The 17101-nt window shown below is 51.1% G+C and overlaps 2 protein-coding genes across 6 annotated transcripts in view; one reads left to right on the top strand and one right to left on the bottom strand.

The window, feature by feature from the left end:
* The window catches only part of CIB4 (calcium and integrin binding family member 4), a 91486-nt gene extending 76080 nt beyond the window's left edge, over window positions 1-15406 (bottom strand). For 4 of the 5 annotated variants that reach the window (XR_010934110.1, XM_067703495.1, XM_067703493.1 and 1 more), the window contains exon 1: window positions 15274-15406. The gene's annotated coding sequence lies outside the window, so the exon portion shown is untranslated. Of the gene's footprint in view, window positions 1-13474; window positions 13867-15273 lie in introns of those variants that run through there. The other variant, XM_067703494.1, reaches the window with a different exon arrangement.
* KCNK3 (potassium two pore domain channel subfamily K member 3) overlaps window positions 15074-17101 on the top strand; it is a 38788-nt gene continuing 36760 nt past the window's right edge. Inside the window, exon 1 of the mRNA XM_067703492.1 lies at window positions 15074-15502. Within this exon, the coding sequence (XP_067559593.1) occupies window positions 15220-15502 (283 nt within the window). The 5' untranslated portion in view covers window positions 15074-15219. The remainder of the gene's footprint in view (window positions 15503-17101) is intronic.

Genomic DNA, 17101 nt, shown 5'->3' with positions numbered 1-17101 from the left:
CTTTGGAGCCATCCTTCCTCCTTGGAAAAATGGAGATGACAGTGGGACCACACATGCACTGGATGTGCTCTTAAAGCTGAGTTCTGGGGCAAAGAGGACAACATATTTCTGGGTTCACCATTGGTGGGTGGACAGAAGCCTTGGCGTGGCCGTCTGTGTGCCCCAGTCAAACCCTTGGAGATCAGCCATCTCCAGGAATCCTAGTCCATCAGACCCTGAAGCTCCCTGGTCCCAAGCTTCCAGGAGAGAACACCCCTCTGCAGACGGCTGGGCCTCACAGGGTAGCAGGTAAGCCGGAGCCCTACCCAGGGCTAATTGGGTTCTCAACAATTTTGACTACAATAAAAATCAAGTTCCAGTTCCTCCAGATTCCCAAGGTCAACACAAATACCTCTGCTCAAGTCTGGTACCCTGGCCATTGCCTGGAACCCCATTATTTCTTTGCTAGTCAGAGATCTTTCTTACTAGGAAACTCAGCAACGGGACTAGAACTCAATCAAGAACCAAGTACAATCATCATGTTGCATGCCCTTGACCCTTCCCTTCCCTGGGCCTCTGTTTCCTCACTTGTAGAGTGGGAATTTCGACCAGATGACTTCCACCACAACTCCACACAATACACACACACACACACACACACACACACACACACACACACACACACACACACACACACATTTCCTGTGACACTCATTTCAAGATTCTAAATTTCCCCTGAATCTCTGCTGAGTGTCTTGCCTGCCTCTAATCAGCTCAGTCCATCCACAGCCCAGGCAACCCATGCTAGACCAGGAAGCCCCTTTTCCTGACCAGATCACCTAAGCCTCAGGGCTGGCTTCTTCCCTAAGCTCTGGTGCAGGGTTGGTTTTCCCCAGCTCTTACCCGGGAAGTAGGGAACAGAGGGAAAGGAAAGAAGCACTGAGACATGCCAGTCCTGACTTAAGGACTGGTACTTCCCCATCTCACCTAATCCTGCCAACACATTTTAAGAAGGTGGGTCACACAGCTGGGCAGAGCAGGACCCACCCAGGGATGCTGACCCCAGAACCTGTGCTCTTTCCTCTGCCTCACGACTGCATCCTTAGACCCACTCCATTGAAACAGGGTAGAGTTCTCTGGCCAGGAGTTCTGTTCTGACTCAATTCCTCAATCCTTATTAAGAGACCAGAGGGTTTGTTTGACAAGGTGTTGCGGGGGGCAGAAAAGGTCCACAGAGCCTATGGGGTGACTCCCTTCTGGCCTCTGGACTGGGGCTCAGTCCCTCCCCCAGGGCCGTGTCAGGCCATCATCAGACACCCCTGGGCCTCTGGCAGCAGTTTTCCCGTTTGTCCTTTTGGATCCAGCAAGTTACAGCTCATTCCTTTGGCCACATTGTTCCTCAACGACATCACTTTTTCCATCTCCCTGACGGCGCAGTGCCCTTCCGCCTGAGCACTGCCTTCCAGCTGATCTCCATCTCCCCGATGGACTGTGGGTTCCGTGGACCACTGAACTGTACGATCTCTGGGTCATCGGACATCCACGCAGCACAGAGCCCAGGTACCCACCTGTGCCTTCCCATGGTGACCCAGCACCAGGACCACCCCCTGTCCACGTGGGTGGATGGTCCATTCCCCTTCGGATTGCTCGGTGTGCTAGTTCTCCCAGACACCTAGCTCAGAGACTCGAAGGTATCCTGCAATCTGTGCACGGCCGTGGAGACCCTTCTGTGTCCCTGCCTGGGCTGGTGGCTGGGGCACCATGCTAGGGCGGGCCGTGGACAACCTGGCCTCCTCTTTCCTCTCCACCTCGGATCAGTCACTGAGCCCAGCTTGTTCATGACAGTCCTGTCTCCCAGTCCCTTTGCAAGCTGGAGTCACTTGGCCTCACCCACAGTTCTGCCCTGTTTCCTAGTCAAAGTCAAGCATCTGTCCCTTCTGGCACAAGCCCTTCCTACAGCCTTCCTCTCTGAGCTGCTCATTCATTCACACAACCAGTATTTTTGAAGCTCTAGCTATGTGCCAGGTTCTGTGTGGACAGCACCTTTTGTTCTATTCCCCTGTTGCAGCTTGGCTCTGCCCTCAATCATTTTCTAGCGAGGGAGTGTGGCAGAAGAGTGAAAGCACAGACTTTGGAGTCAAACTGATCTGGGTTGAATATTGGAACTGGCATCTATTTACCTGTAAGAGCTTAGCCCATTTGCTTCGCTGTGAGCCTCAGTTTTCTCATCTGTAAAGTGGGAATGCTGCCATTCCAAAGGCAGCACTAAGTGTAATTATATTTGTACCTGGCACAATGTGCGTTTCTGGCAGAAAAGCAAGAAGGAGCCTGGAACATGTGGAGAGACTGCGAAGATCACAGAATGGCTGGTGCAAAGAGCCCTACGCGGAGCGAGGGGGATGAGGCTAGAGAGGCAGACTGGGCAGATCACACAAGACAGGAGCCCAGGCCGAGGGACACGGGCTTGGCTCTGAGGGCCATGGTCTTTTTGGAATAGCCCTGGCCGAGCACCTTTCATGTTCTCCCACTGCCTCCATCCAGCCGTGCAGATTTCTTCTGCTGGCGCTCCAGGCTTTCCAATAACCTCCCAGTACAGCCCTCCCTCCCACCACTCTCAGAATAGTATGGGGAAAAAAGTGGCTTCTTCCTCATACCCTCTCTTCTGGCAAGTGACTAATGTGGGGTGCTGATGAGCAGGGCAATCCAGGCCTGCTTGGTGCCCCCTCCCCCTGCATCCCACCTCCCTCCTCTTTCCTGCCAGTATGATCCAGCGGGAATCGGCTCTCCTCAAGCCCAGCATCTGAATCAAGGTTGCTTCTCCTCCCCCCATCAAATGCCCAAAGGCTATGCATGGCCCAGCAAGGCCACTGGTTGCCATTCAGCACCAGGGCTCCTCTTTGAGGACAGACCAAGGCTTTGGTCTGATTACATGGGCTCCAGCCATCTGAGATCACCAAGGTCAGGGAAAGCTGGCAGTCAGGTGGCCCCCACGCTCTGCTCCAGCAAGGCCACCCTGCTCTGAAAGCTACAGTCATGAAAATCAAAAAAGAGAAGGGCTGGATTAGAGAGGGAGACCTGGGTCCCAGCTGTTGTTAATAAGAACACTCTTTTTTTCTTTTTTTAAAAAATTGAGATATAATTGACATGTAATAACGTATTACATATCATGATTTTATATGTGTACATATTATTAAATAAGTTTTGTTGACACCCATCACCATACATAGTTATCATTTTTTTCCTTGTTATGAGAACTTTTAATATCTACTCTCTTAACAACTTTCAAATATAGAGTGTTGTTAACTATACATTAGACCCGCAGGACTCATAACGGGAAGTTTGTACCCTCTGACCACTTCACCCATTTCAACCACCTCTCACCCCCTGCCTTGGACAACCACCAATCTGTTCTCTGTGTCTATGAGTTCAGTTTTTGTAAGATTCTACATGTAAGTGAGGTCATAGGGCATTTGTCTTTCACTGTCTGGCTTATTTCACTTAGCATAACGCTCTCACGTTCTGTCCATGTTGCCACAAGTGGCAGGATTTCCTTCTTTTTAATATCTGAATAATATTCCATTGCACATATACCACATTTTCTTTATCCCTTTATCCATCAATGGACGCTTAGTGGGTTTCCAGATCTTGGCTATTGGAAATAATGCTGCAATGAATATGGGTGTGCAGATACTCTTTTGAGATAGTGATTCTATTTCCTCCAGATTAGTACCCAGAAGTGGAATTGCTGGATCAGATGGCAGTTCTATTTTAATGTTTTTGAGGAGGCTCCACACAGTTTTTCCACAGTGGCTGCACCAATTTACATTCCCGCCAACAGCGCACAAGGGTTCCCTTTTCTCTACATCCTCACCAACGCTCATTATCTCTTGTCTTTTTGATAATAGTCGTTCTAACAGGTGTGAGGTGATAGGTCACTGTGGGTTTGATTTGCATTTCCCTGGTGATCAGTGATGTTGAGCATCTTTTCATGTACCTGCTGACCCTTTGTAGGTCTTCTTTGGAATAATGTCTATTCAGATCCTCTGCCTACATTTTAATTAAATGCTTTGGTCTTTTTTATTGAGTTGTATGAGTTCTTTAACTATTTTGAGCATTGACCCCTTATCAGATATATGATTTGCAAATATCTTCTCTTGTTTTGTAGGTTGCCTTTTCATTTTATTGATGGTTTCCTTTGCTGTACAGAAGCTTTTTAATAGTTTACATTCTCACCTTTTAATAGAATTAATTAATTAGTCTTAGTTTCACATTCATCATCTCACTTGGAATCCCTCAACCACTGTGTGAGGGAGGCTACAGTGGAGATGGCTCTCATCCTTCTCTGCTGTACAGGAGGAAGCTGAGGCTCACAGAGGGGCCATGGCTTACCCAGCTCTCACAGCTGGTTGCTGCTGAGGTCTGCTGGCTTCTGGCCTCCTCCACTAGGCTGCCCACATGGTGAGTTTGGGTCACGTCATTTGCTTAGTACCAACCCAGAATCTTAGAATTTCAGTGCTGGGAGGGACTGATGTTTCAATTCCTCTTCAGTGGTCTTGGAGAGGGTGTGGAGAAAAGGGAACCCTCCTACACTGTTGGTGGGAATGTAAATTGATACAGCCACTGTGGAGGCTCCTTTATAAACTAAAAATAGAGCTAGTATATGATCCAGTAATCCCACTCCTGGGCATATATCCAGGGAAAACCATGGTTTGAAAAGATACATGCACCCCTAATGTTCATAGCAGCACTATTGACAATAGCTAAGACATGGAAGCAACCTAAATGTCCATTGACAGATGAATGGTAAAGAAGATGTGGTCGTATATACAATGGAATATTACTTAGCCATTAAAAAGAATGAAATAAGGCCATTTGCAGCAACATGGGTGGACCTGGAGATTATCATACTAAGTGAAGACAAATATCATATGATATCACTTTTAGGTAGAATCTAAAAAAAAATGCTACAAATGAACTTATTTACAAAACAGAAACAGATTCACAGATTTAGAAAACAAGCTTATGGTTACCAAAGGGGAAAGGTGGTGGGGGAGGGATAAACTGAGAGTTTGGGATTGACATGTACACACTACTATATTTAAAACAGAAAACCAACAAGGACCTAGCATATAGCACAGGGAACTCTGCTAGATATTCTGTAATAACCTAAATGGGAAAACAATTTGAAAAAGAATAGATACATGTATATGTATAACTGAATCACTCTGCTGTACACCTGAAACTAACACAACATTGTTAATCAACTACACTTCAATATAAAATTTAAAAATTTTAAAATAAATGAATAAATAAATAAATTCCTCCTCAGCGTTCTGACAGCATCCAAGAATCTTTCAGGGAGTTCTTCCTCTGGGAAAGGAACCAGCACAGGTAGAACAGACACTGCCATGGCCCAGTGACTCTCCTGTCTCCATCTGGCTCATTACCCCCTCACTTCCAGGGACCTCCTCTCCCGTTCCTTCCCCCGCTAACATGACCCAACTTCCTCAAAGAATCTGGAAGCCACTAAATCATGGTCAAAAAAATCTTGTCTGTTTTTGAGGGAACACACATTTCATTAAATTTCTAGAGGAAAAAAATTCCAGGAGGGCATTCGTAATTTTTAAAAATACATTATTTCAGGTTTTTTTAAATAGCCTGAATAATTAGATCCTGCAGCATATATTTCCATGTTTGAGGATTTCAAAAAGTTCTTCTCTAGCTGGTCAGGTCATTTTAGCCTGGACTAGGATCCAAACCAGATGGACTAGATAGACTAACATCTCTGCTTTTGTTTTTTTTAAATTAAAACCATTTCATTGAGACATGATTGACATACAAAAAACTGTACATATTTAATGTATAAAACTTGTTGCATTTGGAGATAAGTGTACATACACCTGTGAAACCATCAAGACAATTTATGTTGTAAGCATGTCCATCGCCTCCAAAAGTTTCCTCCTACCTCTTTATTTATTATTGCTATTATTATTTTTAACAGATTTTATTTTTTATTTTTATTCTATTTATTTATTTATTTTTATTTTTGGCTGTGTCGGGTCTTAGTTGAGGCATGTGGGATCTTTCATTGTGGCGTGCAGATTTTTCTCTCTCTAGTTGTGGCAGGCGGGCTCCAGAGGGCGTGGGATATGTAGTTTGCAGCACGCAGGCTCTCTAGTTGAGGCACGCGAGCTCAGTAGTTGTGGCGTGCGGGCTTAGTTGCCCCGCAGCATGTGGGATTTTAGTTCCCCGACCAGGGATCAAACCCGAGTCCCCTGCATTGGAAGGTGGATTCTTTACCACTGGACCACCAGGGAAGTCCCCTGTTGTTGTTGTTATTATTTTTTATAAGAACACAGTGTTAGATCTTCCCTCTTAGACATTTCTAAGTATACAGTACAATATCGAGATGGACTCCAGTTTCAAGCTTGGACTAGATTCTTCCCTAGTCCATCCTACTCACTTGACAGACAGGGAAACTGAGGCTCAGGTCAGAGAGGCACTCTCCCCAGTGAAATTCAGCTCCTTGGTGGCAGAGCCAAGTCTCAACACAGGTCTTTGAGCTCCCATTCAGTGCTGCTTCCACGGAGCTGCAGCACCGCAGTGGCCTGAGATCTGGGCAGCCCAGGGAAGGGGCCGGGGTACCACTTTCTGAGCAGTCTTTGGCCTGAGACAAATCTGCCCAGGCCTGAGCCTCAGACTGCTTTGATGCTCCTAGTCACGCATGTGTCTCGCTCAAACGACTGTCCCTTTGGACTGCTGCAAGGGGCTGATTAGCTGTAATTGCTTTGCCTAGAGCAAGCTATCCACTTAATAGAATCAGCTCCAGTAATTAGCCTGCTGGAGGCTCATTTCCCTTGCTGGAGCCCTAGGGCCTCTAGGCCCTTACTCCAACCTGTGAGTATTGGGCTTCTGCAAGCAGTGAGGTGTAGGGTGTACGTGTGGGGACCTTGGGTGGGTGGGGATGGGGGAGCTGGGAGAAAGCAGTGCTGTGAGGGCTCAGCAAGGGCTCCAGGTACAGCCCTTCCTGGGGCCGGAGCATTATATAGCATTTCCAGGAGGGTCAAAGGGCCTGGCACAGAGGAAATGCTCCATGAATGGACCACAGAGTGCATCTAGTCCAGCCCCCACACTCAGTACTTTTAGCAATCATGTCAGAAGGCATTTCTTGCAGATGCTATGTGCCAGGCACTGTACTAGCTCTTTGGATCCTTCTAAAATAGCCTCAACCCCAAATAGGCGAGGGAGATTAAGAGGTACAAACTTCCAGTTAAAAAAATAAGTGAGTCATGGGTATGAAATGTACAGTGTGTGGAACATAGTCAATAATAATGTAATACCTTTGTATGGTGACAGATGGTAACTAGACTTACCGTGCTGATCATTTTGTAACGCACAGAAATATCAAACCACTTTGTTGTACACCAGGAACTAACAAAGTGTTGGAGGTCAATCATACTTCACAAACAGACAGACAAATCCGTAGAAAAAGAGATCAGATTTGTGGTTACCAGAGTTGGGGGGGAGGGTATCGGATGAAAGCAGTCAAAGGTACAAACCCCCAGTTGGGTCTAAGATAAGTAAGTACTAGGGATGCAGCGTGCAACATGATGAACACAGTGAACACTGCTGTACGTTGTCTAGGAAAATTGTTAAGAGAATAAATCCTAAGAGTTCTCATCACAAGGAAAAAGATCTTTTTTTCTTGAATTTTGTATCTATACGAGATGATGAATGTTGACCAAACTCAATGTGGTAATCATTTCATGATACATGTAAGTCAAATCATTACGGTGTACACCTTAAACTTATATAGGGTGGTATGTATTTATATCTCAATAAAACTGGAAGGAAAAAAAGATGAAAAAGAAAACAAGACAGCTTGAACCCAAGCGATCAATCAGGCTGTGCTTGCATAACTTCATTGACCAGGAGCTCATTACATCTGGGCAGCCCATGGCTTCTGCAGAGGCAGAGAGAACGCTCCATCTATTTTAAGCTGAAAGCTCTTTTACTGGAGCATTTCCACACAGATCACCGGCCCCTCCTAGGCCACCCAGAACAAAGCGAACCCCTCCTCCGTGTGACAGCTCACATGTCCTCTGCATCTTTTTTCCAGGCTGAACATGCCAAGTTCCTTGGTTTTGCCATGTACATCACGTTGGTGAAGTCCCATGTTAATCTGGTTGACAGGCCTAGAACTGGCTTCTGTTCATCCGTTCCTCTTTCCCAGTATATGGTCAGGACCCCAACATCCAGGACGACAGGATAGGACTCCTCTCCCGGCAGAAACAGCTGCAGCTCTAGCCAGATCACAACTCTACCCAAGGAGTGCCACGGTTGTGACCCAGCCCCTCAACTGAGGGAAGGACACCTAAAACCTGCTCACTGGGAATAAAGTCACCCCCCTTGCCCTCTCCCCCACCCGGATGGACACACACACACACACACACACACACACACACACACGCTGCCATGCATGCTCAGAGGCACCACTCAATACTCGCTTGCTGATTAATCATTGCAAGTGCTATTATAATTATTGTGTTTGTTGCTAAGAACTGGCTGCCTCTGCTTGCTTCTCAGAAGCCATAAACCTGCAAAGAAGGATCTCAAGATTTGTGAGGCTGTTGACTAGATCTCCAGGCTCATTTTTTTCCTTAGCAGCAACACGTTTGTCAGAGAATACGGGTCATGGCGGCTCCAGAATCTCTACTGAGGACAGGCTTAAGGGACTTAATTCTAGTGATGTGAGGGGGGAAAGTCTAGGACACTTACCTTGCCCTCGAGGTCAGGATAGCTAGGCTCAAATCCCAGCTCTGGCCCAGCAAGCCATGAGGCCTGGAGATGCGGACTCCCCTTGCCAAGCCTCCGTTTCCTCATCGGCACTGCCTGGTCTAAGGTTTCCTCTAGTTTTAATTATTCTGTGAGCTTGGCCAAACACAGAGGAGAATGTGAGTGGAGGGGAAACTGACAAGGGTTGGCGGATAGAGAGGGGGAAAAAATGATCAGGCCTGAAACTGAAAGTCTCAGGCTCACAGCCTCCTTTAGACACACACACACACACACACACACACACGCACACGCACACGCACACGCACACACACACACACACACGCACACGCACACACACACACACCGGGCTGGAGAGCAGCGGCTGGTTTTCTCCCAGATCTCGCTTTGTCATCACCTGCTGGCCTGCCTAAGACCCCAGTAATGTAGGGGAGGGGAAAGGGAGAGAAAGGGGGAAATTAGTAGAAAATAGTGAAACATACAAGTGGCAAAAATAGAAAAGTGGATCATACCAGTGTCAGTGAGGAGCAAGCAGACCAACTCATGCACTGCCAGGGAGAGTGAAAACCAAGACAGCCACGCTGAGGACAGCCCCGCGGCGTTTAGTGCCATGCAGTGGGCATAAGTACTGTGACGCTTCTGGGTATGCGTCCCAGTGGAAATTCCCTGCAGGTCCTTAAGGACACACACAAGGATGCTCATCTCCACGCAGTATTCAGAGTCAGAGAGGGAGGCCACCAAGGAGATCGTCTCTATGGGAAGGGATCCGTCCAATGTGGTAGCTAGGTGCAGACTTTGGACTAAGGCTTTCTGCTAACGCAGGGAGCAAGCCCGTTCCCTATGGCAACTCTATGAAGACGGGTTGGTTCTCACTCTCACTAGCAGGACACCCAAGTCTGTGTTGTGAGCTTGTCACCCAGCCCATCGGGGCAGGACTGAGAACAGAGCCAGGTGTCCACCTCCAGGGGTAGCGCTCTTCCCCCAACAGCTCGCAGAGCCTCTCCTTTGTGAACAGCTGCCTTTTGTGTTTGGTTTGGGCTTGAGATGTTAAACAAATAGTGTCTCTTGACAAACGCGAGCCGGCTGCACTGGACTGGTTATGCTCTGTAAATCCAGACTAATCCTCCACGTCTCTCCCTACAGAGGCACACCAAGAAACACCTCAGTCATAGCTTAAGTGCCCTGAATCCAATCAACCTGCCCTCGGAGGCCAGGATCCCTGGGGCAACTCTCCGTGTCAGCCACTTCCCTCTCTGCTGCAGCTCCTGGGCCCACAGGGCCCTCCCCCTTCTCAGGCCTGCCCCTGGCTTGATGTTGAGATGGCCCTGGACACTCCTTCCTACAGCAAACCAGGGGCTCCAGGCCCTGCCAGCCCACCTAGCCCAGCCAGGGCTACTGGAACGAATGGAGGAGTGTTTCCAGAGCGCTTTCTGTGCCAGGTGCTGTATCAAGCGTTGTGGATCGTGGAGATGACTAAGGCCCTATCCCTGCCCTCCAGGAGCTTGTGGCCTCATCCAGCCAGGATGGACCAGAATTTCACGGCAGGCTCTGGTCCAACTAGTAATTGATAGAATCAGGATTTGAACCCCAGCTTGTCTGACTAGGGGTCAGTCCTTTCTCCCCCTACCTCACCACCTCCTGCCACCATCTTCCAGCCAAACTGGCCAATAAAGGGGGGCTAGAAAGTGAGGGACAGAGAGGCCTCTGTGCCCCTCATCTGTCAGACCGTATTCTTGGCTGTTGTAGAATGAGCATTGCTAATCACAGGGCTAAGCCTGTCGTTAACATCACGGAATGTCAGAGTGAGAAGAGACTTTTCAAGATAACCCACCCTTTCATCCTATAGAAAAGGAAATCGAGGCACAGAAAGACAAAGCGACTCCTTGAGTCCACCAGCTAGTTGGTAGTTGGCAGCAGCACCGGGACCAAAGCTCCTGGACCTGGACTCCCAGTTCAGTGCTCTCCCCACTGACTTTCTCAGGCCTTCAAACTCTCAAATTTATCTTTATCCTCTTCTTCTAAACAAGGCAGGGCTTGCTCCAGCCTTTGAAGTATCTGCAAAGTGTCACAGAAAAAGATTGTCCGGGTTTTTCTGCCCACAGGCTTTGCTGTCTGGGTCCCTGGCCTCACTGACGCTGCTGGTCTCTATCCCAGCAGGTGAGGATGCTTTAAGGTCTTCACTGTGTACTGAGTACCCAAGAAAACATGTGGGGCGACTCTGATGTGCAAAGCACGGTGCTCCCACTGCGGGAGGTGTACCATGAGTAAGAAGGGTCTCTGCCTGGAGAAAATAATGAGCCGGGGAGGAAGACAAATATTAAAGGGTCAACGAGGCAGGGGGAGTGTCTACTGAGTTGAAGCTTGGACAGGGGGCTGTGGAAGCCCAAAGGAGCCAGTGATTCTGATTGGAGGCAACTGGGGAATGCTTCATTGAGGGTGTGGCCTTTGAGTTGGGTCTTGAAGCCTGAATAGGAGTTTGATAGATAGAAAATGGAGAGGTTGAGGAGGTATCAGCATCCCAGCTGATGGGAGCCACATGAGCCAGGAGTGAAGCACAAAAGTACTTGGATGTGTCTAGAGCTTAGAGAGGAATGGAGTGGAATATAAAACTGGAAAATAAGCACAGGGAACTCTACTCAATACTCCGTAATGGCCTATATGGGAAAAAAAAGTAAAAAAGAGTGGATATATGTATATGTACAACTGATTCACCTTGCTGTACACCTGAAACTAATACAACATTGTATATCAACTATACTCCAATTTAAAAACACCTGTAAAATCTTATGTGTATGATGCTTCGTACATAATAATATGCAGCAACTAATGATAATTAAATTCTGTACCATTTATCCTGACTCAGACTGTGTCCTTTTCCTCACAAACTAAAGTCTTAAAAGCAGTGACTATACTCTCTTTTCACCTGATTCTTGGAAGAACTAGGGAAGCAGAAGCAGGCCAGGAAGGTCATGGGATGTTATAAATGAAGGGAACAGACATGCCCTGATCCAAACCCCTCCATTTATGGCTGTGCAAATCGAGGCCCCGGGAGGAGTGACTGGCCCACAGCAAGCAGGTGGCAGAGCGGTGGCAGAGCCAGGACCCCAGCCCAGGCCTCCCAACTCTCCACCCTGTGTTCTCTGTACCGGACAGGATTTCAGAAAATCCTCGCACAGAAGGCTGACCAGTATAATGATTTGAAGGATGTAAAAAAATCTCTCCCTTACTGGCCCAAAGCTTCCTCCCCTGGAGTCACCAATGGATTAAAAAAATACAAGAATTTGGGGAAGCCACAGCTGAGCAGTTTTTATCATTTATAACGGACAGGGTTGACAGAGGTGCTTTCTGACACTTGGCCTTGGGCAGAGGGTGGGGCATCCCCGTGGGGGGGGTGGTGGTGAGGTACAGGCAGGTCCTGGAAGTCCTGGACAGAAAGGAGCAGAATAGGCTTCCAGGCCTTTGGCACCATCCCACCCAGGTCGAGGGCTGGCCAATGCAATTCCTGCCTATAGGTCCTGGGGGTTACTCAGAAAACGTGAGTGGCACCCGTGCAATTACACCCACTGGTCCCCCCTCCTTAAAAGAAGGGAAGGAGGAGGGGCAGGAGGAGGAGACCCAGGCTGCCCTCCTGGGCTCCAAGGGCACTGTGCTCCCCTGCTGGTGGGTGTCCTGACCTCAGACATAATGAGAGATAACAGGAAAGACCCCAGCCACGGCACGTGGGTCCTGGGCTTCCCACTCGCTTTGGGACCCTGGGCAGCACCCTTCTTACTCTTTGGGCCTCAGTTTCCTCATCTGTAATGTGAGAAGCTTGGGCTAGATGATCTCTAAAGGTCCTTTCAGTTCTGAAGTGCTGTGAGAACAAGCATTATCATTATTAATAATAAATGCCCTGCCCCTAAAGAGAGCTTTTTCCCTTTTCCAAAGCTCTTTCACTCATAGTATCACCTTTCATCTGCACAGCAGTCTGGTCTGGTAGCCAGAGGTGAACAAACCTTGGACATATACATAGCCTTTCACACTGAAAAGCAGGCTAGTGAGACACTTGCTCCCCTAGACTGGCTTCGGGGGAACTGGCTTCTGGGGTGATTGTGGCCAGGAACACAGAACCTAACTTGAGCCTGCACCCCTGGGAAGCCAGGAAAGGCAGTGCTTTTCTTCCAAAGAGCTGCAGGATGCCAAGAGGGAAAGGCTGCAACAGGCTGAGTTCATGGCCAAAGGGGCAGGACCAAAAGTTTGTGGCGGATCAAAGAGTCTGACACAACACAAAGACCTTTGAGGGGAGGGGGAGGGGACAAAGAGCCACCAATCAAGGCCTTCCCAGCAGGCTCTGGTCAAAGACCTGAGTCTTAGGGGAGAAGAAGTTGTTATAGAACCTCATATTGTCTGATTTACACGTAGGTCATCCCCTTTGATCCCTTACAACAATCTGTTCAAGAGCTAGTGTGATTAGCTATCCCATTTACAGTGAAAATAAATGAAGGCTCGAGGAGTCATCATGGAGAAGAGGACAGGCTTGGAAAGTAGATGAAGTCTCTTCCCAGCAGAATGCCCTTGGGGGATTCTCTGCATTGCCTTTAGCCTCGGTTTCTACATCTATAAAATGGACATAACCATCCCTTCCTTTCAGGATCATGGTAAAGACTAGAGATAATGAATGTAACGTGCCTCGCCTGATACAAGGCAGATGTTTGATACATACTTGTTGCACGAATGGCGGAAGAAAGGGATGAGTTGGGGGCACTCCTGGGAGAAGCAGTGTAGTGACCGGCAGTGACAGGTCAGCCCAGGATGTGGACAGATGGTGCTCCCGCTTCTGGCTGGCTGCCTCCTGAGCCCACCCTCAGAGGTCTTGGGGTCTCTCGCATGTCTCTCCTCATGGCCCACGCCAGGGTCCTGTGAAAGACTTTTTGACCCTCCTTGGCAGTGGGATTTGCATTCCAGTCATTCTGCTCACTCAGCCCATCCAAGTCTGGAGTTGTTTGGAGCTAAGCAGGGCCTGTGGGATCATCTGCCGTGGCACCTCATCTAGGAGATAAGGAAGCAAGACTCCGAGGGGGCAATGACGCCTCGCTGAAGTCCCACAGCCTGCCGTCCTCGCCACCACTGCACCATGTTGACAAATGAAGAAACTGAGGTGTAGGAGGAGGTCTGCTGGCTCCTCCAATTTGTCAGCGAGGCTCCTGATCTGCGCCCCTCCCCCCCCACCCTATTTCAGTTAGATCCCAGTTCTATTGGGATGGTGGTGTCCAGTACTATCCCTGGCAGCCCGGCGCAAGCCCAGCCTGGCCAGCTGGTGCAGGACAGGGGCCATAGGTGTCAGGCCCGTCCTCGAAGGCCCCTGGGGAGCAGAGCAGGAGCCCCTAGGACTGGGTGCTAGTGGCCTAGGCTAGCAGCCTGTGCTTCCTCAGCCAGTTCCAGGAGCTGTGCTGACCTAGGAAGGGACACATTTCACGAGAGCAGGGCTTTCCCTTGGGTGTTGGCCCATGTGTGCCCGGTCCACAGCTGTGCCCTCCTATTTCTGAGACAGCCAGCAGACTGGCACAGGGGAGGGACTAGGGCCTGGGAGGAGGGAAAGCTTGGCTGGGTCCGAGTGCTGACACTAACTCACTGTGTGCCCTTGCACGGCACTGGACCTCTCTGCCTCAGGTTCCTCATCTACATAGTAAAGGGCAGGACAGCAAGGCCCGAGGTCCCGTCCACCTAGAGCCTGTTGTGATTTTGGTGGAGGGATGAAGGTGGGGTGGCCCAGAGGCCTGATTGGCCCAGTTCCTTTCCCCTTCCTTGCTTCTCTTTTTCTGTGTCGTCGGTTTATCTCCAGCTATCCAGGTCTCTCTGTCTCTCGCCTGCGGCTCTTTCTGTTTCCATCTTTCGCTCTGTGCCTCTCTCGCTCTGTATTTTTCTGCCTGCCTCTTCTTTTTTCTGTGTCTATGAGTCTACCTCTGGTTTTATCTCCTTGTCTGTCACACCCCCTTCTGACTCTTCTCTCTCTCTTCCTCTGTAGTTATATGCATTTCTCTGCCTACTTATCTTTCTCTGGGTCTCTCCCTCTCTCTCGCTCTCTGTCCTGCCCGGTCTCTCCGCTGCTCTCCCGTCGCTCCCCCTCCCCTCCCCCTCCGGCATCCCCCCCTCCTCCCTCCCTCGGCGCGTCTCCCCAGTCCTTATTTGGCTGGGCGGGAGGGCTGGCGGGAGGAGGCGGCCTGCGGGCGGGGGGCGGGGGGCGGGAGCGGGGCCGGGCGGAGGAGGGCGGTGGGTGGTGCTGAAGGGACAGCTCCGCGGCGGCGGCGGCGGCGGCGTTGGCGGCTGCGGCCCCGGGGCGCGGAGTGGGTGCCCGGCGCGGGGAGCAGCGAGCGCAGCCATGCCCCAGGCCGCCTCCGGGGCAGCAGCAGCGGCGGCCGGGGCGCGGGCCGGGGGCGCCGGGGGGCCGGCGGCGGCCCGGGCGGGACGATGAAGCGGCAGAATGTGCGCACGCTGGCGCTCATCGTGTGCACATTCACCTACCTGCTGGTGGGCGCCGCGGTCTTCGACGCGCTCGAGTCGGAGCCAGAGATGATCGAGCGGCAGCGGCTGGAGCTGCGGCAGCAGGAGCTGCGGGCGCGCTACAACCTCAGCCAGGGCGGCTACGAGGAGCTCGAGCGCGTCGTGCTGCGCCTCAAGCCGCACAAGGCCGGCGTGCAGTGGCGCTTCGCCGGCTCCTTCTACTTCGCCATCACCGTCATCACCACCATCGGTAACTACTCGCCGGGCGGGGGGCGGGGACCCGGGGGCTGGGCGCCGGGTTCTGGGGTAGTCCGGAGCCGGCTGGGGCTGGGAGGTTCTCCCGGAGAGGGTCTAGGCGCCGAACCCCGCGCTCCCAGAGACCCGAGTTCAGCCTGACGTGTCTGCTCCGTAGGGACAGGGCTCGGGGGAGGCGTCGAATCCTGGCTCCGGACTTGACTCTCCAGCAGGGCCAGCCCTAACTTGTCCCTGCCAGGCTGCGAGAGGGCCCCAGGGGACTCTGAAGTGTGTGAGAGGGGCAGGAGCGACGGGCGGCGGCTGGGGAGGAGGGGTGTGGCCGCGCCAGGCCCTGGAGCAGGGCGCCGAGTGTAAGTGGTGGGGAACGCTCGACTCCTCCGTGTCCTTGCAGATCGGCTCCCGGACCCCAGCGTGTCTACGCCGACTGGGGCTTCAGGGAGACGTGTGGAGGCAGGTACTTGGCACTCTGAGGCACACGGGGCCGCTCTGGGTGCCTGGAACACTCCATAACTGTGGCTATGAGTACTTCTTGGGGTGTGTGTGTGTGTGTGTGCGTGTCTGCGTGCACGTGTGTGCCCAGCGCCAGGAGTTTAGGCTCTGCCAGCCAGTGCCTTTAATTTTCTTAGGGCAGCAGAGCTGGTGCTGGAAGCCAGACCCAGCCCTGTCTGCCTTCTTTACTGCTGTCCCAGGAAAACAGTCACCTCACAGGAATGGCCCCAGTTCTCCTCTTCCAGCCAGGGCAGACCTCAGTGTAGGAGGCCACACACACCCAGACTCTCTCACAGTATAGGCACAGGTGCACACACAGGCACACACGCAAGCTCACACAGGACATACACGGGCACACACACAAGGCGCACAAGTGGGTACCCGAGAAAGAATCTCCAGTGAGGCCCTTGATGTGCTATTCAGGTGTCCAAACAGGGATAAACACCTTACCCACTCCCAAGACTATAATTCCAGCCCAGCTCCATTACTTGTCCCATTGTATGACCTTGGGCAAGTCCCTTCCCCTGCCCGAGTCTCAGGTTCACCTCCAGACAATGAGAGTTTGGCCGAAATGACCTCCAGGACTCCTCCGGGTCCTGATGTGCTCCCAGCCCACCTCCCCCCAGAGCTCACTAGGGCGCCTCCAGGAGCTGTTTCCTCCATCTTTCCTGTTCCTTCTCCTCTCCCTGGTCCTCCTCCTAGCCCTGGCTGAGCTCCCACGGGCTCATTGCCATTTGGCATAGCCCATGACAAGATGGCAGTGTTTTCCTGGGAGTCAACAGGAGCCGAGAGGGGTAAAAGGCAGTACTGGACGCCGTCCCTGCCGTTTGTCCACTGCAGGACTGTCCCGAGATTCCGCTGCTCTCTGGAGACCGCAGGGAGCTATGCTATGTGGTTTCTGGAAGATGATGAAAAGGACCCCAGGAGTGGATGTGGCCCAAGTGGGGGCACCTCTGGGTCCTGCTGACGCTGTGAGTGAGTTTAGTGCAGGATGGTCAGACTCAGGTCTGCCCAAAGAGGAGCCTGCTTTCCTGGGAAGGACCAGACTGGGTTTTGTCCGGCGTCTCCTCCCCTCTCCCACCTCCCTGCCACCTGCCAGGGTTTC

Source organism: Pseudorca crassidens, chromosome 14, assembly GCF_039906515.1.
Source record: "Pseudorca crassidens isolate mPseCra1 chromosome 14, mPseCra1.hap1, whole genome shotgun sequence".
Lineage (NCBI taxonomy): Eukaryota > Metazoa > Chordata > Mammalia > Artiodactyla > Delphinidae > Pseudorca > Pseudorca crassidens.
This window is presented reverse-complemented; position numbering and strand designations above follow the sequence as displayed.